General features: G+C 40.9%; 1 protein-coding gene across 1 annotated transcript in view; it reads right to left on the bottom strand.

Moving 5' to 3' along the window:
• Nucleotides 1-23,543, bottom strand: part of XYLT1 (xylosyltransferase 1) — a 347,177-nt gene that overhangs the window by 35,809 nt on the left and 287,825 nt on the right. The window contains exons 7-10 of the mRNA XM_030578349.1: nt 18,197-18,413; nt 15,800-15,976; nt 8,864-9,126; nt 3,092-3,287 (exon numbers count right to left, since the gene is read on the bottom strand). Coding sequence (XP_030434209.1) covers nt 3,092-3,287; nt 8,864-9,126; nt 15,800-15,976; nt 18,197-18,413 — 853 coding nt within the window. The remainder of the gene's footprint in view (nt 1-3,091; nt 3,288-8,863; nt 9,127-15,799; nt 15,977-18,196; nt 18,414-23,543) is intronic.

The following is a 23,543-nucleotide window of genomic DNA, read 5'->3' as shown; positions in this document are numbered from 1 at the left end:
TTAAAATAAGTTTTGGATACGTATGTGGAACACGCAGACAGCATGAGGATGTGGGCTGGTATCAAGGCTTCATTAACAGTCATTTGGGATGAGTTGCAGAGCTCTCTTGTGGCTTTGACATTCAGGAGTAAACCGCCTATTCCAAATTCACAATGGAAAAGCTTTTATACCACATCACATCATAGGATAGTTTTCCATAGAGACAGACATATACTATAGACCTCTCTCTTAAGGTAGATTATTCTAGGCTCCCGAAACAAGATGTGAGTGCTGGGTATACTTGGAAAGCTGGAATTCTACCTTGTCTCATTGGTATAAAGCTCCTGTTTCCATCCTTGTTCAATCCCAAGATAAAATTTGCCCAAAAGAAATTATGCCTTGATTATGGGTTTGTCTCTCATTGCTCTTCATAAGCAGGACCATTAGGTTCACACAATGCACACTAATTGCTTGCCACCTGGTTTATTTTATTCTCTGTGATAAATCACAACTCTTAACAAGGCCAGAAATGAACTTAGTGTTCCAATGATACAGTTAGAGCTGAAGTCTTTTAATACTTTAAATGAAATCAATCTTTTCCCCTCCAAGTGCATTAAATTTCAGGTTTCCTAAGATATAGCCTAAATCTAGGTGTGCAGTAGATGACAAGGACACCCAAACAAATATACAAATCATTTTTGAGGGGTCTGGGGCTGTCATCTGATGAGGATGAAACATCCCTCTGATGTTTCCTCTAATGATAAAATTTGACACAATAGTGTGCTCAGAATCTACTGTGCAACTGCAATTCTGCCGTAAACTTCGCCAGCACTTTGGCACCTCAACACTAGCACTCTCATAATGTCTCTCACACTCACCTTTCTGTCTCACACTTGTATTGGTGTTGTGGAAAACCTGCTGGTCAGGAAGTGGAGTTTGAGGAGCAAAATAGGGGAGCGGTAACCATAATAGTAGTAAAAGCGGCATGAGCCTAATCGGAACTGTAGTGATCCTATCACCCATGCTATACTATTGGTTGTATGCATGGACCACAATGACCACTGTAAACTTTAACTCTTATCTGCAGCACATTTTGAAGCAGCCTCCCTGTGCTCTTCCTGCTGGCCTCATTTGTGTGAGCCAGCAAAAGAACTGCAGTGCCCAGCCAACAACCACCTTGCCAATTCTAATTCACCGCCTCATCACTTGAAGAAAATTATTGGGAAAGGCAGCACAGACATGGCATGACGAGCATAACCATCATCCTGAGTTTTCTGTCTGGTTGCTTAGCTCACAACCTTTGATCATAAGATTGTTGTAGTCCTCATAGTAGGGGCACGGATTGGTTTATTTGACAGCCATGAGATCTTTCAGAAACAAGAAATGTCATTTAGCATGACGATGGATCGGTTCTGGAGCTTGTCAGCCTTGACTGAAGCCAATGGAGTTATTCCCTATGTACACAAGGGAGCAAAGCTGGGTCCAAAGCAGAGAGATCTGTCTTCCAAGAGGAGTCAGAAAATACAGTAAATGATTAAAATGATTGGCTTTGTGCTTCCTAGTCTTTCTTAATATGAATCAACTGTGAAAGGAGAAAACAAACAATCTGAGACGCAACAAACAAAACTCTTTGCAAGAGTATCTGGATGACTATTTTCCAATGAAAGAAAAATTTCCTTCTGACGTGAGAGGAACTCACTAAGTATCAAATTCTTCCCTTGCTTATATTTACATGACTCCCACTGAGGTCAGTGGGGGAACAGGCATCAATCTTAGGACAGATTTTGAATCTTTTCCAGGAACTGATATAAATCAAGATTTTTTCTTCTTATTAACACTGTATTTAAAATGGATTCCTGAGTACTTTAAACACATTTTGTCACTCAGCTAGATGAACTGTTTCTGTTGCTCACCCATGTGTTTTCAAACTTAGAAGCACTTAAATCAGGAATTATGCTAAAGTAGAATTAAGAACCAAACAAACAACAGAAGTGCTACAAATCACAAGAAATATAGCTTGTATGACACTTTATCACTGCACGAAATGGCAAGTCAACCATCAGACACATTGATAAACAGAATGCATCCCACATTCATCTTCTTAATGGGACATTAATTTCTTGGATTTGCCACGCACACCAAAACACTGAATCCTACCTAGGCCTTTCTTAATTGCCCAAGAAGACGATAATTTATGGACTTGGCCATAATGACTGGGAACAAATTTGTTCAATCAATTTTATGCTTTAATTGAAATTTGTGGCTTAACAAGAAACATCAAGAAATTAACTGTTTAGACAGTTATATGTTTAAAATACAATATAGATGTCAGATTCTATTATTGGTCTATTTCTCATGATGTATTTTAGGGGTACATTTTTTACAGTGTGTGTGTCCGAAAATGGGACGAATCCCAGCAGGAAATAACAGGATTTATGGGTAAATCTCAGCCGTTGCTGTGATAATTTTCTCTTTGATGTCCCTACATCAATATTCTACCCATACTCCCTGACTTTTCCAAATTTTAATTTTTTCAGGGTGCTCACAGGAGGGAGAATCTAATAGCACAGGCTAGCGTAAAGAGCTGGCTCCATCACACAGTCCACCTCAATCTGGAGCTGCAGTGCCCTTTTCCCCAAAATCCCCAAGTCTCTCTGGAAGGGGAAATTGACACAGATGATAAGTTCTGTAAGGTACTGACCACCTGTTGTGAGATAACTGCCCTCATCTGCCACTTAACTTAAGGGAATCTGACGGCATTTACAATATTGCAGGAAGTGCTCACCATGTTACACGGTTGGGCCATAAACCATGATTTGCCTCAATATTTCCTATGATGAAGAACTTGTGCATTAACGCACTGAGTCACTCTGCCTCAGACTTGTCTAAAATGCATTTGAAAAAGTTGATGAATTGACATACAAATTCATCAGTTTTTTGTCAAAGAAGTGGCTGATTGGTTGGGTGTTTTTGCTCCACTAATTGGCAGGCTGTGGGCATTTTTTTTTTTGTGTGTGGCTTGGCTGCACAAGGGGGATGGGGTGAGGGATTGTACCAAAAATGCGCCCTGGCCAGCGAAATGGCTAGGACTGCTCTAGTTAGGAATGCTTACCTCTGAAAACTGCAGCCTTCCAAAATCACTTGGTGGACTAGCAATCTTAAACATTTTCTTTGGCATCACCCAAGTTTCCAAAGTCTCTAGTTTACTGACAGCCAGATTTGTTGCATGATGTTTGATTAGGAAGCCCTGAAAACGATCAGCAAGGAAGTAGAGTTGGACTGAAACTGGATGGCCCATGGGATAGTACCTGTAAAAAAAACAGTATACGCACATGGACATGGATTATGAAAAATCAGACACATGAAATCACCATTTACTTCAGGCTAATGGTTTAAAAGGACAATTGTTTCAACTAAGAAATATGCTGCTTTAACATTAAGAGAGATTAAATTTGTTCATTACTTGTTATCAGATATTTGTAGGCTTTTCGGATTACTCAAACAAAAAATTGTTAGTAAGAACATGCATTCTTTTAAAAGGCATTCACAGCTAAACTTTTACGCTTTCTCTTTGGACCAGAAAATTCCATTTCCTTACTAATCCTTTCTGCTTAAAAGGTCCTGCACAAAGGTGGACAGTTTGAACTCTGAAGATATTATTTTACTGAGTGGTGGGGAAACCAAGCTACAAAGTTCAGATCCAAAGTTTTTCCAGATTCAGGGGTGTTCAGATTTTGGGTTCCACTCCAAAGTGAAGTCCATGTCAAAACCAAATCCAAACTCTCCTCAAAGACAGGGGTATCCAATTTCAAGCCATGTTCAAGTCCCTCTCTAATTTCATTTTGTAAGGGAAGGGGTGGACAGCGGGGATGTGTCTACACTGCAGTAAAAGACTCACAGCATGGCCATGACTGGCTTGGGTCAGCTGACTTAGACTTGTTGTGCTCAGGCTGCGGGGCTTTATAGTTGCAATGTAGACTTGTGGGCTTGGGCTAGAGCCTGGGCTCTCAGACTCCATGAGGGGGTGGGTTTCGGAGTCTGGGCTCTAGCCTGAGCCTGAATGTTTACTGTGCCGTGTTTAGCCCTGTAAGTTCCAGTCAGCTGACCTGGACTTTGAGGCTCGGTACCGTAGGTTCTGTATTACAGTCTAGACATATCCTGGATTTCATGAAACCAACCCTAATAGCATTGGCTAGAGTTGGGCAAAGTCAAGCAGCCTCTTATTCCCTCTTTCATACACAGAACTCTGCCAATGCTCCCTATTCTGGCTTACAAAATTCCAGCAAGGGAACTCTGCTGAGAAGAAACTGTGAATTGTGTTTATACCAGTTGGTTCTGAATAATGTGATGACAGAGGAGCATTACTGTCAATACAGTTACATAGTACTAGAATCCACAGACCTGATACGTTTCTAACGACCCTGAAGTATCAATGAAAAGGGCCTTCCATTCAAAGATATGACTGCACTCAGTTTCAGGGAGAATCCACTGCTTCTTTGGCCCTGTTTCTGCATGTACTTAATCTTCCACACTATAAGTAGCTTGAGTGCCTTCAATGGACTATTCGTAGTGTGTAAAGCTAAGCACAGGAGTAAGTCTTTGCAGGATGGGGCCTTTTTGCCTCATGGCTGAGAAGCCAAAATAAAAGAAAAAATAAATTTGTAGATGTAGGCCAAAGAGAAAAACTTCCCAACCAAATGGAGAGAAATGTAGCTTGGCCAGTTTCTAGCTATTCTGGTGACAGTTCTATGACATTAATAAATGTTCACTGTTTACATAATTACTGTTATAAAATTCCTTACCCTTGCGACTTCAGAAAGCTTTGATACCAATGTACAGATGTAAAAAGTAGTCCATTAAGTAACTGGAGCAAACAGCCCTACCAACCTATGAATATTTGAAAGCAGTACTGGACACTAAAGCAGAAGATATGTTTTTTATGTATACGTGTGATCATATCTCATTATCTGTCTCTCTGTTTTTATGGCCCCCATCACTATCTCATCCAAGTATCGCTCACTGCTACGGTAAAATTGGATGCCTCTTTTACATGATTTGCCATTTACAATTACATTAAAATTACACAGTGGTCATCGTGAACCAGTTCTCAATATTATATTTGCTACACAGAAATGAAAAATACAAATTCAAGGAAAGCCCTTCTATCTTCTGATTGCCAAAGACTGGATGCACCACAGAGCTCTTCTCCTGCTGCTTTCTTCTAACTCCAACCATTCTTAAATTAAATCACCATACTGACGGTTAGTCTCACATCACAAAGCCACCACATAGCATGAAATGATTGGTACGCTTTCTTCAAGAGAGTCCCACGATGGGAACAGTAGAGGGCACTACAAGTCAGGGCACAGGAGATGCTTTGGCTGAGCTAGTGCCCAATTCAAGTCAATGCAACTAAGTCTCACTCTCAGGAGAACTGGATTTATTCACAAAGGGGCTGCATGGGTAAAATGGAGAGAAGGAGCTGGCCCAAACTTTTTATAACACAACCTTCTTGCTAGTGGAAGGTTGGGACTGCTTGTGCCCGGGATCATCACCATTTTTACTGGTCTACACAGCGAGTTCCCGTGCAGTAAGTCAGGGTGCGAATCTACAGCGCACCAGCTTGCCAACAGCAGTGCAGTGAAAATCCCAACGTGCGGCTTAGTGTACTATACTGAAGTATACTGAGCCGCATTCCAGGACTTCCACTGCACTGCAGCACTGTCCGCACAGTAACTTGCTGTGTCAATATGCCCTTTGAAAGACTAACCAGGAAATTTAGTAGCTTTTCATTAAGCTCTTGAAATAAAAGACACCATGGCCACAGATTTAAATGACTTAAAACTTATGGCTCACTCGTTCTTTCATCCTGAAAAAGATTTTCTTAACAATATAGAAAAAGGTATAATTTATGGCTCTGGCATCAGTATCACTTGCAATTTTTACAATCCTGTAATTAACTGTTAGTCTACTGTAAGTATTCAAACAAATATGTGACAGACCCACTGAAAGCCTACTGGTGTCACATCTCCCCACAAAACGTAGCTTGCTAAAACCAGACTCCCCATAATATAACCTCACAGGGAGCTAGCGATGAAGACAGCCAGCCAGGAACAATGCTTCTTTATAAGAAACCAGTACCACCAGGGCTGAAATGTCTAGAGCATGAGAAATAAACATAGCAAGGCAGAATACAAACAAGGCCGACACTGATGGACTCTGCTAAAACACAGCAAACAGAGCACTGCAGCCAGTACAGGCAACAAACTAACTTCTATTCTGAATACTAAGACCTCCTGTTTTACATATATGTTGCAGCAAATATTTACAGTATTCATGAAACAGTCAGAGTAAATTATCTCATGGCAGCAACTGGGAAAAATGTCTAGAGGTGAAAAGAAATAAATTAAATCCCAACACCCTCTAATGTGGCTTGAACTGAATATGTCGACATAATATCATCTAGTTCAAGAACACTCTGCCGGGGGTGCATCTTTTTGAGGCAGTGGTCAACCCCTCTTTAGGTGAAGTCTGTCGGACAATTTCTTTTATAGAAATCTTTTGGGCAGCAACAATTTCTCATAGGCACTGGTTGCAGCATGGGAGTGACTCTGAATGTGATCTTGAGCTGTAGACTTTTCCTTGTGGTGCCTACAGCAGTGTGAAATAAACTGGGGTGGTGAATGCAATATCATCTGATGTCGCGCTGCTGCCAGTCCTACAGCAAAAGTGATACAGCCAAGGAACCCAACCCAAGTCTATTACCTTGAAGAAACCCAAACTTATGAGAGAGAGAGGCAGGAAAGAAGAGAAAACACAAACACACAGGGGTGGAGATGCCAAAAGGGGAAGAGTTGTGTTTTGTAAAGTAAGGACTAGCCATTCCTACAAAATGTACATTGGATGGTACTTTAAACTGTACTTGTTGCTACTTAATCAGATATTAACAACCTGCATGGAATGTTTTTTGAAGTTTAGCCCAAGTATCCAAATGCAGTTTCAAATGGATATGACAGTCCTCACTTCCTGCCCTAAACTGTTGCATAGTTTTGCTGTGTAGGGTTAAACAGCTATATTTCACCCCAGAGGTGGTTGCATTTCAATGGTGGATGAAGCGATTGCCTTGTATACAATCTATCAGTTTAAGCTTGAAAAGCACTTTGTGATCATTTGAGATGAAAGGCTCTATATACATGCGGTAAGATAATATAAATAATCATCACAATGTTGGCAAAGGGAATAAGAACATAAAGCAATTGTAATATGATTTTATTACCCATCACATGTAGCTCTCTTTTCCTGTGCTGGTTAAATTGCTACAAGCCAGGTGACTTTGGCAGTCACCAGATCTGTCTCTTTCAAGTCAGAGATGGTATGCACCCAGTTATTATTTATATCTAATCGTTATTGATCTTTTATTGCTTTGTGGCAAGTGCCTTTACTGGTAGGGCTGTAATAGAAATCTAGATCACTTATTGCCAGAGCATCACAAGTGGGACAGGACTCAGCACTTTGGTGACTGACTGAGGGCTGGTCCACACTAGGGGGGGGAAATCGATCTTAGATACGCAACTTCAGCTACGTGAATAACGTAGCTGAAGTCGAATATCTAAGATCGGATTACTCACCCGTCCACACCGCGCGGGATCGACGTTCGCGGCTCTCCGTGTCGATTCTGGAACTCCGTTGGGGTTGATGGAGTTCTGGAATCGATATAAGCGCGCTCGGGGATCGATATATCGCGTCTAGATTAGACGCGATATATCGATCCCGGAGCAATCGATTTTAACCCACCGATACGGCGGGTAGTCTGGACGTGGCCTAAGAATGTCAGAGAATTAGATTTCTGCTCAAGAGCACATGAAGGACCAACTCCACTTGTCAAACTGCAAGGAATGACTTTAGCACTCGCAGAGCTAGATTAAGTGGGTTTTCTGTTAGGCTAAAAACTAGAAGGATGCAATATCCTTGTGATGAAAGTAAAGAGCTTTAACATGTGAGTGCAGACAACAAACACCTACCACAAGACTTAGCTTTGCTTTGAAACGAATGAAAGTAAATCTGTTTAACTATAAGCATTTGTTAAAATGGTTTTTTCTTCACTTGATTTATAGCTGGAAACCTTCAATAAAAAAGTGTCTTTAACATCTTTGATTTTAAAAACAATTATTAATTTATTCATATTAATGGAATAATTGCCTGTTGCTTTTTAAAAACATCACTGGCTGCATTTTAAGCAGAAGGCTACTGCAACTCTTCAAGAAAACTTAACTTGTGTGATTAGTTCTAGTGAGCACCACATATAAAAATCTGCTCATACAGGGGCAAACAGGAAAGATAGTTAACCCTCATTTTGGAGGGACTGAAATCCTGTCTTTTGCTTCCTGGCAAGTACAAACGTCAGCATGATCTCTGCTGAAATAAGGCTAAGAATCTAGGAGCTGTGAATACAAACATATACTCATTAAATTAATAAATAAAACCCACCGCCCAAATGGAACCTGTCACTACTGACTAGGCATAAGAGGTGCTCTTTAAAAGTATATCAAACAAATCACATAGATAATGTCAACCTTGGACAACCAATATATATATCAGTAAGTATAAACACCTTTGAAAATATGCAGTTTATCAAACCCAGAGCTGACAAGCCCTGTACATATGTCAGCCTACACAACAAAGTGGGTGAAATGCCCGGGGTGGGTGAATTGTTCACTCCATTCTAGTCCAGCACAGTCACTCCGTACTGTACATCACACTCCAATATTCAGATCTGATATAAAGCTCACTGAAGTCAGTGGGGATCCTCACTGGTCTTTGGATCAGGCCCTGTACCTCTAAGACTCCTGCTTTTGCAGGGAAAAAGAAGAAGTTTCAAACTAACCGGCAGCTGTTGTCTCCATCAGTGTGCAATGACGTCTCAGCTCTCCTTAGGCCCAAGCGGGAAAATGAGTGATACATGGTCAGAAGGACATCACTGAGGCTATGGATGCCGTCGGGCTCATCATATATATTCTCCCAGTACGACCTGAGTCCTGGCGTGCCAGAGGGGTAGTTACCATACAAATAATAGTCCAACTGGCCGATGATTTCTTGATTCACCACGGCTTCAAATTTGCGGGCAAAGAACGTTGGCCTGGCGGTTTGCTGTGTTGATACGAAAGAAAAAATACCTTAGAGTTAGTTCCCATTTCCAGTCACAAACATCTTGTTCTAAGCAACAGGCTGAAGTTAAGGATGTAAGCAGCATTTACCCATGTCCACAGACAAGTTAAGCAATAGTGCTGGAGATAGAGTAAGTGTTATATAAAAATCTGTGCTTTCCTCCAACCATATTGCAGAAGGTCCCTGTGCTAGTGCACAAAAGGAGAAACTTCTTGGCCTATCCTTGAGCCTTCTGTTTACCTGTCCAGGGCCAGACAGAATTTTATTCTAAATATTTGGTTTTACAGCTCACAGAAGGGTACTTTAAAGAATCTATAGAAGACAAGATTCCCACCCCGAAGAGTTTATAATCTAAATAAAGACAGGACATGACAATCAGCAGGAAGAGAGAAAGATAAGAATTACAACAAGACTGTGGCCATTGCATAAGAAAAGGATTTGAAGTCTACTGGGGAAAGGGATAGTGGAACATGTGGAAGAGCTAAAAATCGAGAGTCTGCTGCTTACTTGGGTTTGGCTTTCCCTTTGCAGAGACTATTTAAATTTGTTTCCTCTAAGAATAGGAGATAGCAGACAGATAAAAAGTGTGAATACACTCTAGAGAGTGAAACAGTGAAATAGAAATCTATCACCAATAATTGCAAGAAATAGGCTTGTCAACTCCGAGATTTAGACAATGCGCTTCTTTTATACACAGAAAGGTGAACACACTGGATGTATCATTCCCTTAGAACCTGGTAGGTAACTTCGTTAAGTGAACCAAAATGTCATCTGTGACATATAGCTGTATTAGTGGGTCACAGAAAAGGTGCAGCGTGACCTGGTGAATAGCAGCTCTACCACTGAACTGCTGTGTGACCTTGGGTAAGTCATATCACCTCTCTGCAGGGGCAGCTCCAGGCCCCAGCACGCGAAGCGCGCGCTTGGGGCGGCAAGCTGCAGAGGGCGCTCTGCCGGTCGCTGCGAGGGCAGCAGGCAGGCTCCCTTCGGCGGCTTGCCTGCGGAGGGTTCGCTGGTCCCACGGCTTCGGACCTCCCGCAGGCATGCCTGCGGGAGGTCCGAAGCTACAGGACCAGCGGACCTTCCGCAGGCAAGCCGCGGAAGGCAGCCTGCCTGCCGTGCTTGGGGTGGCAAAATCCCTAGAGCCGCCCCTGCCTCTCTGTGCCCTTGTTTCTTCTCTCATTCTTTGTCTATCTTGTCTACTTAGATCATAAACTCTTGATAAGACAACCATTTCTTTCCCAACAGATATGTACAATGCCTAGCACCCTGGTCTGATCATGTCTGGGGCCTCTATACAGTACTGCAATATAAACAAATAAATAATAATACTAATACAGAAAAAAAAATGGGAAGAGGAGACTATTTCCTTTAGCTTAAATTGCTGTCTTACAGTAGTCAGTCTCAGAGCAGACAGACAACTCAGGCCAAGAATAATGTCTATCGGATCAGTGATCAAAGATGGGCAAAGGATATCAGAGGGGTCACCTTGATTTATCTCAGGGAGTTCTACATAAAATAAAAATCCTAAAGAGGTCAAACCTAGTGACCCTTACCCAGATGGACAAAGTACACTGTTCTCCCAAGGGTACTCAGATATGAGCCAGGCACAGAGAAATGAAGAGTGGGGATGAATAGCCCACTGTTTGCTTTGCTTTGATCTATAAAAACAAGCTGTTGTGGCCAAAGATTTTGCATTTTTGAGTAATTCCTTCTTGTCAGAGTATGTGGAAAATTTTTTAACAGGATTGTACGACTCACTGGGCCAGATTCATCCCAGGTGTAACCCCATTGACTTCCAGGATGAATTTGCCTATTATAATGACATTGCTAAAGGCCAATTCACTACCTGTTGTTTGCAAGACATAACTGGTATCATGAAGTTTTGTACTTGTCATTGAGGGTACCTGGTGGGTTATTTCATTCAGGAAGACCAGTATTATGCACAATAATAAAAATATATAGAAACTCTTTGTTTACAAGCATTCCTTATTTCCAGGGCGGCTCCAGGCCCCAGCACGCCAAGTGCGTACTTGGGGCGGCATGCCGCGGGGAGCGCTCTGCCGGTCGCCAGGAGGGCGGCAGGTGGCTCCCGTGGACCTCCTGCAGGCGTTCTTTGGAGGGTCCGCTGGTCCCGTGGCTCTGGTGGACCTCCTGCAGGCATGCCTGCGGAGGGTCCGCTGGTCCCACACGGCTTCAGTGGGTCTGCTAGAGCTGCGGGACCAGCGGACCCTCCGCAGGCACACCTGCGGGAGGTCCACCGGAGCTGCAGGACCAGCGACCGGCAGAGCGCCCCCTGTGGCATGCCACCGTGCTTGGGATGGCGAAATGTCTAGAGCCGCCCCTGCTTAGTTTTTTTTTGTTCAAACTCATCCTTGTGCACAGAGCTAGTACAAGATCTATACAACACTTAAGTCCCATTTAAGACCTTAAAATTATGTGGGTCTTAAGCGGTGCACAGGCTCTGTGCTGACCCTCTGTACAGGAGTGGATTGCACCCTTTTAGAACAAGGTTTTTTGCAATCAGAAATAAGCGAGCAACTACCAGCTAGGATGCAGTATGATATTAGACTAAAGAAGAAGCTCAATAATGGTTTCCAGATCAAGACAATATTTTTCAAGTGCACTTATTGAAAGGCTTTCTATCAGCATCACACTAAAGTGTAGTAGAGCACACACAGAAAGTTTAGGGAACATGTTACCATTGCATGAAACCCTAAATGAACAATCTTCTCTTCCTGAATTTCATCAAATATAAATGAGAGGAATATGCTAACCAGTTTAGGGGATTTAAATGCAAGCAAGTTACAGTCAATGCCTGTCTGAAAGCTAATCAAATTAAAGGAAAAACAGAAATTTTAAGGAAAAAACGCTGTAATCTTTCTAGTAATAGAAGAGGCTATTTCCAGGATCTATTTGGATTTTAAAGTAGTGTACGTGGATAGCTAGTCAGTTAGCTTGAAATCATTTTAGAAGGGGATGGAAGAACTTGGTGTGGAAAATTACAGCTCCTTTATAACTCTACAAGTTCAATGATCCTCAACACAGCTCTTGCTTTTTTGGGTTCTCATTCTGTTTAATCCTGTCCTTTCGTATCTAATTCGGGAAAAGACAGAGTGAGGCCAGGTCAATACAAGGAGCGCTTTGCCAGTATAGCTATACTAGTGTACTGTAACTGGCAGAGGGCTAGTAGTGTGGACAAAAGTTTATGCCAGCAAAACTGCACTTTTGCTGGTATAAGTTACTGGAGCCCTCCTCCAGCCCCCAAGTAAAATAAGCTATATTGGGAAAAGCACAGTTTTTTCCATCACCTGCTTCAGCCAATTAATTAAATGTCCCAAGTGGGTTTAAATGTTTTGGAATGTGAAGTAATAAGCTAGTACTACCCATACAGGGCAGGTCAGTGGGGCAAAGAAGCATGGTGATTAGCGGTCACAAAGATAAAGTCTATACAATACAGATGGGTCTGTGGAAAAGGGTGGAGAAGAGAGAGAGATGGGCTTGCAAAAGAGAGCATGAGATGTCCGGAAGCTACAGATTTATATTCCATTGCTGTTATCTTCTTCCACAAATGGGGCAAGAGTTTTGCGCTGTGACAGGACATAGTTAATATTGGTTGGATTCAGGATCATGTTCTGGTCTTTATATGATGTCCCGCAACAGAACAAGGTTGGGATACTCAGCCCCCCCCAGCATAGGGCTGTGATGGATGGATAAAAAGGAAGGTGTGGGAGAGAGACTGGCCAAAGAACTAGGTCTTCGGTCTAAAGAGGGTTGCACAGCAGTCTGCTTTAAATTAGAGCACCCCTAGGACTCACCAAGCTTACTTCAGGTGCTCGACAAGCTCCCAAAGCAGGCAGAATCCTGGAGGCAAATAAATGCCTTAAAGCCACCTTGCCATCTTCCTGAGAACAGTACATATCTAGCTCACTATATTGACACAAAGAAGATAGAATGAGAGAGAGAGATATTAAATTGCAGTTTCCTTCAGGATTGGCTTCAGGATGATTTATCCTCACTGGTCAATAAATGAGAGGAACCAAAGATACCTAACCAATGTTTACTGCTTCCTGAAGTCTCCACCCTCTGTATTTCCAAAGACAATGGCTTCTGCACTAGCAAGTGTTCATTTGAGGGGTTTCTTTTTTTATTAGAGAGTATGACTGCTGCCCAGCTGCACTGGCTCTCCTGGAATGGGCTGTTGCCAAGTCCCGCAAAAGACAGCCACTCCCTACTGAGTGGGAGAACTCTTCTGTCTCCCTTGCCAGAGACCCCTATAGTTTAATTGCAGTGGTGAGGGAATGAGAAGGCCTGGATGCAGAGAACACCAAGTTCTTGTTATTCACATGTGCCTATTTGGCAGAAAACAAGGAAAATAACAGAAAAATCAATCGTATCCTTCACAAAGTGCAGTAAGGTTACCTGACCCAGCCAAAGAGGGGACAAAAGGGAACCTCAGTGGGGGAACATAAGACAATGAGCTGTCCGGAGTAGCTGTTTCCCTTTTCTGCATTTCTTCCTTCTTTAAACATGTGTCTTTAATTTTTTTCGTCAGTGAATCAACCCAGACAATGAACTCTTCGAGGACACACACATATATATAGCCTGATTATCCACTTCACTGACACTTGTATAAGTCAGGATTTATTCCATCCAAATCAGTGCATGCTCCCCAGGTAAAAAACTGCTGGCAGTGAAAACAGAACATGGCCTATTGTATCTAATTAGGCCACTAGATACAGATAAAAGGTAAAGAGGGATGGGTGAGGAGTGATTTTGTCATGTTAACTTACATGGAGACCAATTAAGCACAATGCAGTACAGCCAATCTGTACAAAGTAGTTTGTGAAGAGCACTCGGGACAGACCAATTCCCACGCTGAGAGCCAGCTCCATCTCTCCTGCATGTGATGACTCACTGTGTGCTGGGGAGATGGAGCAAACTTTTCATGATGAGCAGTCAGCATGAGACATGGATCCCCTGCAGTACTAGAACAACTTATAAGAGGTCAAACAGAGAGCAAAGAATATGCAGATGTAGAAGTGCAGAAGCCCAGAAGAGGAGCCAGAACAGAATTTTAAACAGTGTCAGCTAAACATGACTTCTGTTAGGTTATACGTTTCACAATTCCTGGTAGGGCTCTGAGAAGGACAGGGAGATTGGCTATAAAAAGGCTGAAAAACGATTATTTAGCTGTATAGTTTATATGTATAAATTTGCTGTTTCCAAGTGTTAACAGGCTTCTGGGAGAGGTGCCATCAATGACAGAGGCTCTTAGGTTTTGATCAGTCCCTTTTAAACTTCCTGCTTTGTACTATACAGAGTTTTGGATGTATTAGTAGTTATACACTTCTTAATTCTACTTTGTTAGCTTTCAGACTGGCTTTATTTGATCTTGTTCAGGTTTTGTGTACCAGCTTTGGGGAGTGGTAGAGTTCAAAGGTGCTACAGATCTTATAATAAGAAATTCTTTTTCACTCTACGACTGCTCAGATCATGTGCTTCCCCTCTGATATTCCCTCCCTCTGTCACACACTTTGTATTTCTTTGGGAATTGTGAGTGATGTTTGTGGTGAAATGCGTATTTCAGGCACTCTCTTATCAGGCATATGTCAGAAGTCGCCTTTTCCGCATATTGCGGCTTGTGATTTCTGAGCTTTTACTGCTCAGTTTGCCTGATTATTCCCTGAAATGTGGCTAATGCATATTTTGTAGCTTGGAGATGGGTCAGACTCTGCTGATTCTCTCTAGTTTATCGAGGCTTTTTTTACTTATTCTTTGCTGGACTCTTTACTGGGTCAGAGTCTGGGATGCCTGGGTGTGTCAAAGAAGCTCTTTTAGGGTAAATGCCTTGTTCAGCATTTTTGTGAGTGCCTCTGTCACTGACATTAGCCATGCTTGGGATATAGTATATTTCAACAGAAACAAGGTCTCTGTTTCAGACTGGCTGTCATTTATGCTTCATGAGGTATTGCAACCTGCCCTACAAAAAGCCTGAGTAAACAGGCTTTGCGCAAGGAAACTTGCAGGGACTGGAGGATGGATGAACTGCAGATTTGATAACCTGGTCCCTAGCCCAAGAGCTGCCTCTCTCTCATGTGTGGTTCACTGCCCCCTTGCATGGGGAAATGCTTGAAAAGATACAAACTGTAACATCTGGCTTCATGCAACACACCGTAATTTATTATTAGTACCAAGCACTCAGGCCTATTACAGCCCAGAGCCCAATCACACTTACTGCCTATCTAATGTTGCACTTGTATGCCTCCCTACCTAGTGTAGCATAAGGGAGAAATCAAACATCTTAAGGTTCCTATACTGCAGTTTTGCCAACTCCAAGTGTCCAAAAACCAAATGTCAAACCCCCAAAATCATAAGATTAACCTTACAAATCATGACTTTAAAAATTATAATTACAAATGTTAAGAGTCCTTTAATTTGCCTTTTGAGCCTTCAGGGTTCACTCAGGTCACATTATCAAGCTTTTCCCCTTCAGCCAGGAGGGTCAGAATCTTCCTTTTTAAAAAGTGAAAACAGATTCTTCCATCATAACCTGAATCCATAGCCATGAAATTAGACTGCTTCCCAACACCAAAGAGATAGAGAAGTGAAAAACCAGCCCACCTGACACATGGTGAGCAGAGAGCTGACTTACCTGAAATCTGTGGAAGTCCGCTGGTTTGAAATCATTAGGAGAGCAGCCACACCAATCAACAATGTGCTTGTACTGACATTTGCAGCCCAGTTTACGGTTCCAGTTAGTGATGCGCAAATTGTTGTCCACCATGGAGACACAGTGAGGGCTATTTTCCAGGACAGTATGAAAGAAAGACTGCAAGAAAATAACAATTCAGTACATTCAGCTCCTCGGACATCTGTTTTCATCTTCACTTTCAGCTCAGAAAACCAGCCTACAGTCCTGAACCTTGACCGACCTGGACTATCCTCCCTAGAATGAAGAGAGTTACCTTCCCTTGCAGCTTTGCCTTGGTCCCTCCTCTATAGGATAGAGAGCATAGCACAGTGCAGACACAGGCAAACAATCATCAAGTCTGGGGTGAAGCCATACTACAAAAGGCTGATTGGCCGCAGGCGTTCTAGCATTTTAGACCTCTGGAATGACTGACTTTGTGATCCTGAAACTGAAAGGCACCATTCTCATAGACTCATAGACTCATAGACTCTAGGACTGGAAGGGACCTCGAGAGGTCATCAAGTCCAGTCCCCTGCCCTCATGGCAGGACCAAATACTGTCTAGACCATCTCATTACTGCGCTGTATTTATTTCAATTGTCCGAAAAATTCCTGCTTCAAGGGATCCCTATTATTTTGTCTTCAAAGTTACTCTATGGTCTACTATGCTCATAACTGTTTTCCTTGGAGACACGTTGATGATAAATTTCAAAGCGTTTTCTATGATAACTCTCAGCCTGTATCTTCCACCACCATTACTGATGGAAAAACAAACAGTCTCGTAATCAACTCTTCTGTTAGTCTGTCTACCTCAAGAGACCAAAGATTACTTGTAATGTGCTGGTAGCCGAGTGATCTCATACAGAAAAATAACGTTCACCCCAGCTACCAGAAGGACATTCTGTCTCCTGCAATTACTACTGAAATTGTAAGTCTTTATTTGCTGACTCAAGGCAGCAAGGAATTCCTATTGGGTTCTCCTAATTATGTCATCATAATTTCAGCTATTACATAAATCCTGTGTAATGGGGACCGATGTAGCAGGTTAACAGGTCAGCAAAGGCAGAATGATTTTTAGAAGTTACATATGGACCTAGCATAAGAAAACCTTGTGAAGGGCAGCAGTACAAAACGATCAAATTTAGCTCTGCAAAAGATGATTTTTAGGAGCAGTGGCTTGTCTTTAAAAACTGCTATAGCATGATCTATAAATAAATGACATAGCATTAGCATGGCTGACCCCCAAATAATCCCCTACCCTTTTTTAATGTTAAATGACAACCCAGTGAATATGGATTTTACGCTTGAATTGTCTGGTTAAACCCATAAAGGCATACATTCCCAGTCAAGCGAGGAAAAAAAAAACCTACTACCCAATTACTCATTGCCCTGTATCCTTTCATAATGATACAGAAATTCTCTGCAAGATAATGGATGAAAAGGTTATCAGAGTTGAGAGAAGAAGTGAATTTTAGCAGAAATAGGATTAAAGGGAGATTATTTAACGTGTGTGGAATAATAAACACCATCAAATTATGAGAACCACTGTGCTCAACTGAATGACAAAAGGTTTATATTTGCAAGATTGATCTCATTGATCCACCAAAGACTCACGTGCCACCACCGAGGAAGGCGGATATCATTAAAAGATAGTCATCAGGTTAGCCTTCCTCACAGATACTCGGGAACATATAGAGCACGTTAGTACCTTGGAGAAAGAGTCTGACAACCCATGGGAGCAATGTACCTGACAGGGCAGGTGTGTAATAGCCGCTGTGAAAATGCCAGACTATGTGCTCTATCTGAAGATAACACACACCCATCCTGACAAACTGCTACATGTTTGACTGAAACAAATTCTAGTCTGCACTTCCTTCTGCATCACTTAGAGCTGGAGTGATTTCTGAGTGATCTAGAATATGTGTGACTGTGCCTTCCAGCTGAGTTTTGAATTGAACAATAAATCTTTGTTTGCAGATCTTTCATTTTAAAGTTCTTAATTTTTTTTTTAAATAAGAGGGATGGATACGATGAGGAAAGCTACTTACGGATATGGGTCTCCATCCCTATTGGTTTTTGAAATTCTTTATAGAAGGACATTTGTAAACAAAGGAAACTTGAAGTTTTGTTTACTCTGTAATAGTTTAACTGGTTCATAATGTAATTAACCAACCAAAGGAAAAAAAAGTAGTTGAAACATCAAAAGGTTTAATCATTGTAAAATTACTTTCTGTTAGCATACATAGAGCCCAATCCAAAACCCATTGAAGTCAACACAGAGAATCCCAGTGACTTAAGTGATCTTTGCATCAGGCTTAGCAACAGCTCTGAAGAGTGAGGCTTCTGTAAATCCACACACCTCAGCGGGAAGCAAAGTATACGAATAGAACCTCTTCATCTTTGTCACCAGATCATCACTGGAAAAGATGACATACTCCACAAACTTCCTGTTCAATAGGAACCAGTCTGATCCTCCATCCAGAGTGATTCCTTCTGGGATTTTCCGGTCTCCAAGGCGCCACATGTGTGTATCACATTCTAGGAAAAGCCTGTCCAGACCTTGTTTTCTAATAAACCTAGGAAAAAGAAAAGAGAACCATGAAAAGTTAATTGGTGTTTTCTTATAATCACTAGCATTCAAAATGAAGACGCTATTACAGATAAATGAAATAAATGGTTATGGTTTATATGAGTGTTCCATTTATAAATTGTTTATAAAAGATTAATAAATACATCAATAAATAATGAATCAGTTGTTATACATTGTTAGAGAGTCCAAAGGTCAGTCAATTGCTTATAAACACCTACGTGCTTTCTGCGGATGTCCTTATAAATATCCACTACATATGCTACTCATGTCTGTAATATGTTTATAACATTCATTAACTCATTATGAACAAGAACTGCAATATAAAAAAATCACTAAGAAAATCTAAGGTATTTATATTTCAGATTTAATTGATTTCTACGTCTAAACAAGAAAAATAATTGCTTTTGAAAGATAACTATTTAATTTCCAATTTCTGAAAAGTTTTTTCTTGCTGAATTATTGTTCCATGTACATTTCTATCAAAGGCACATGTAATCAGAAGTAAAATTTTATTGCTTTTTGTTATAGAACAAGTATGTTTCCCCCCTTCACTTTCAAGTCTAGAGTAAATAACATCTTTTTTTGTTCATTGCGGACCCACAGACAAAAGAAGCACGCTAGCATTGAAATGTTATGGACACTGATTATTTGAGTCCAATACAGCAAGAGAAATAGACTTGGAAAAAATCAAGCTATGCTGAAAGCAGGATGGGTCGCACGCTCACAGGTAGCTTTGTGACCGCCTAATAAAGGTTTCTAATTGTTTGACCATTTTCAGAATTACTTCCCAGAAAGTGATACCATCTAGAAAGCAGAATAATGAGAAACATAAATTAGCTGATCCAGTAATGTAATGTCAGGAAGGGTACTGCCTTCTAGTGATAATGCATATCTCTACTTTCAGTACTGAAGACTGCCTGTGTATTTTGAGAAGTAACAAATGTTTGCCATCTGGCTCATCTATACGCAACAAATGTCCATCAGGTATTAGTCAGAGGCCATAAAACCTATTGGACTTAGGAGCTGCAGGCTAACTTGAGTTGTGTTGCCAGTAGCAAAAGACCAGTGTTCTATTTGTCAAAAAAAACCCCTTGGTTTTGTAGAACAGTGTAATTATCTATTACTTTTTACAAAGAAACATTTAAAAGATAGAACATTTGCGACAGTATTCAGAAACAGAAAAAAAAATGGTAAAAGAAACCAACATTTATTTGGTGCTGTCTGATGGCAGTCCCAACGGTTACATGGGAAAGCTAGTTCACTACATTTTGAAAAGAAACCAAGAAAGACCAAGATGTGGAACAAAATGCTATTTCAGGTCAGTAGTGAGGTACGCTGAAAGAGGAGTGTTGTGAAGCTTCACAGAAGCGACTGTGTTAGTATTTTTATGAGTAATATTTTTCTCCTTTTTTCATTAAGACACGAAGAAAACGATTCTGCACCTCACCCCCTCACAGATACACAACCCCAAGAAAAAAAGTATCAACAGTTAAAACAAAACCTTTATGAACTCCCAGAACTCCTAGAATCTTGATGTTTTGCCCATTAGCAAGCTAAGACCTTGATTACGGCTTCCTTCTAGAATTAATGAAGAAACCAAGACAGAATTATAACTTGATTGTTTCTTGTATCTAATTACAAAATGCATGGTAAAAGGAGTCTAAATCCCACTGATTTTGGAGTCTAATATCTACCTTTCCAGTCCTGGAACTTAGGAGAGAAAAGCTACACTGTTAACTTAAAGTGAAATTTATGTGAAGTTTCAGACAAGAGTTGAGAATTTTTTTCTTTCCATTAACCAGTTTCTAATTTCATGTTCCACTATTAGGGATAATGGAAAAGTCTTGCAATTTTAATGCAGTCCTCTGGAAAGTAATCTTCAAATCCAATATGTATGCAGTTATCTGCAAATCAAATATTAACTTGCCTGAAAGTTTGGTCATTTATTTACTTTTGTCAAAAAATAAGCAGCTGGAAATGACCCTTTAGGTGAATTAATTTAATCAAATAGTGGGAAGTTATTGATCATATTTAAGAGGAATGTAGAGAGTCCTTTCCTGTGAAATGGTTTCTCTCAATTGCTGTCTGCATGAACTTCCTGCCTTTTGTCCTATTATTAAAAAACAAGGTTCATTAGTTGTGAATGGCACCCCCTATCACTACCTTCAAAATAAATAAATAGAATTGCAAGCACTAAAATTACATGAATATTAGATGGGTCTGCCCTTTGCCCACTGACTGGCTAAAGCTGGCTCTGAAAGAATATGTCCAGTTTCAGTGCTGGGATGTCTCAGTGAATCTGGCCTTACAGCTTTATTTATAACACGTTTTCCCAAATAATCAACAGGCTGTGGCATGTGTGTGTGCATGCGTGTGTATAATGGCTAGAACAGCATATACAGAGAATTATAAAGTTGTTGGCAGCATGCAGTATTTTTATGGTCAACTTAAATTGTAACAACCTACAGAACAAGACTACCAGAAGTAAACCAATTGTAGTATTTGACTGATACTACACTATTGGGGAACATACCCTACTCTGGCAGGGGGAATAGCCTGGATTACCTAATAGGACAATCAATTTCTTTGCTAACTGCTGTGTGTGTGTGAGAACTTTATCTAAAATAATATAACAACTTCAAAATAGCATGAGGTACAATATAAGGAAGAAAATAGTTTTCAGGAGGATGCCAGTAATACAGGGTGCCAGTAATACATTTTAATGTTTTTAGAAGGTCTCTTTCTATAAGTCTATAATATAGAACTAAACTATTGTTGTATGTAAAGTAAATAAGGTTTTAAAAATGTTTAAGAAGCTTCATTTAAAATTAAATTAAAATGCAGAGCCCCCCGGACCGGTGGCCAGGACCCAGGCAGCGTGAGTGCCACTGAAAATCAGCTTGTGTGCCGCAGGTTGCCTACCCCTGCTTTACATTATACCTTATGGGTGCAACAACAATCTGCTAACAAGCTTCAATGGCAAATCCTCTCCGTTTACCTGTGCTGCAATAATTTCCAGACTGGATAAAATCACAGTACACTTAAACTTGCCCACCAGAAGACCTAGTCAGCATTCAAACAAACTAGGTTCACAGAACAAGTCACGCAAAATATATATATTAGGATGAAATCCTGGCTACGCTTATTTCAAAGAGGCCAAGATTTCAGGTTTAGTTAAGCTCCTATAAATTGTAATACTGCACCAACCTCATCCCATACTAAACTTCAGAAGGAGAGTGGCAAATGCACAGACAACGGTATATTTCCCATCTCCTTTGTCCTTCTTGGAGTTTTACACAATAGGAAAGCTACATGATAATTCCCAGATTAAAGAAAAAAATGGATTTAGCACCAAGATTTCTCGAATGTTAGCCAAAGTGGATAACTTCAGCGGCTTTCCAGGATTTTGAACTGGAAGTAAGAGTGCCAAGGGTCCTACACACAAAGGTCTCCAGAGCTCAGGTAATCGCAAATTAACTTGCCATGGCACTGATATACAGTTGTCAGAGTAGATAATAAACCACTTTCTTCAAGAATGCTTCTGGGCTGTTGGGAGTATAAGGGTTGGAACTTGATGGAACTGGGAACAATCTCAGATGAAGATATCCCTGACCAAGAGGAACAGGGTGAGTAAGTCTTGCAGCAGGGAAGTAAGGATGGCATGGATTAAAGAGTTAATCAGGAGGGAGAAAAGGGCTAAAATAAAACTACTGGACTGAAATAAAATTGTCCTGCTTTTGATTATCTCCGTCCTATATACTACCACATCAAAGGCATTTTGTTTTAGTGCATTGGTTAATTTTAATGTTCTGTAAATAAACTTATATATGAACTATTTTTCTTAAAATGACAAAGATTTATATTTGTAAAATTATATGCAGATACAGACACTGAGCCTTATTTTCAAAAAGAGCCTCAAATTTTGTGGATGTACGGTTATGCCTGAATCTAATTGTGGGGACACAAAATATTATTCATATGTGTCTGTCTGACTGTGTCCATAAACTAGAGGTGTAAATGCTGCCATTTATGCCCACAATTAGCTGCAGATGCAATGCTGGGGTTTGCAAAACTGAAGGCTAGCTTGGGATTCTTTCCTGAGTTGGGCCTGTTACCTTTATACTTTGTAAAAATGTCTATAATCTTGAATCCTTGCATTTCCCATAGCTTCTCTTCTGCAACCATGATTCCATCTGGTTAACACTCCAGCAGTCTAGACCAGTGTTTCTCAAACTTTTGTATTGGTGACCCCTTTCACACATCAAACCTATGAGTGTAACCCTCCCTTATAAATTAAAAACACTTTTTTTGTATTTAACACTATTATAAATGCTGGAGGCAAGCAGGGTTTAGGGGTGGAGGCTGACAGCTGGCAACCCCCCATGTAATAACCTTGTGACCCCCCTGAGGGGTTATGACCGCTAGTTTGAGAACCCCTGGTCCAGACAGTTCAGGGGTACATGTGTCTCAAGACCCTGCTCTCACTTTGCAACATTTGAAAATATTTACAAATTCATTTCAGTTAAGCTTATGGAATTATACAGTAAAAACCCTAAAGCACATTGCAAATATCTTTTCTCTTTGGTACTTTTTCATGCTTCCCTCCTGCCTCCAGCTCCTGTTGCTCTTCTGAAATCAAATTGAGTATGTCTATTAATGCTCACATCATAAGAGAAAACCTTTCTGTCAACTACTAAGACAAGCAAAACCACTTGCATTGCTCCAAACCTCATTGGGGTCTGATCGAAAGGGAAGACTGATGGTACTTCAGTGGGTTTTGGAACAGATACTAACTCATCCCCAAATATTAATAACCCAAAGTTATAGTTCTCAAATACATACTGGGCCAACTTCTGCCCTCTTGTCAGAGTGCACCGAAAAAACCTACTGATTTCAGAGTTTGACCTATTTATACCAAGGCTACAGGGCCGGCACAACCCTTTAGGCAACCTAGGCGGTCATCAGCAGCATTTCGAGGGCGGGTCCTTCAGCCGCCTCTGTCGGGGGTGGCATTTTGGGAGCAGGACCTTTTGCCGCCTAGGGCGCCAGAAAAGCTGGCGGTACTCCTGCAAGACTACATTGGCCCTGCTAAATTTTCATTTATAAAGATAGATAT

The sequence above is a fragment of the Gopherus evgoodei genome, chromosome 10 (assembly GCF_007399415.2).
Source record: "Gopherus evgoodei ecotype Sinaloan lineage chromosome 10, rGopEvg1_v1.p, whole genome shotgun sequence".
Lineage (NCBI taxonomy): Eukaryota > Metazoa > Chordata > Testudines > Testudinidae > Gopherus > Gopherus evgoodei.
The sequence above is the reverse complement of the archived record's forward strand: the minus strand, read 5'-3'. Positions and strand labels throughout refer to the sequence as shown.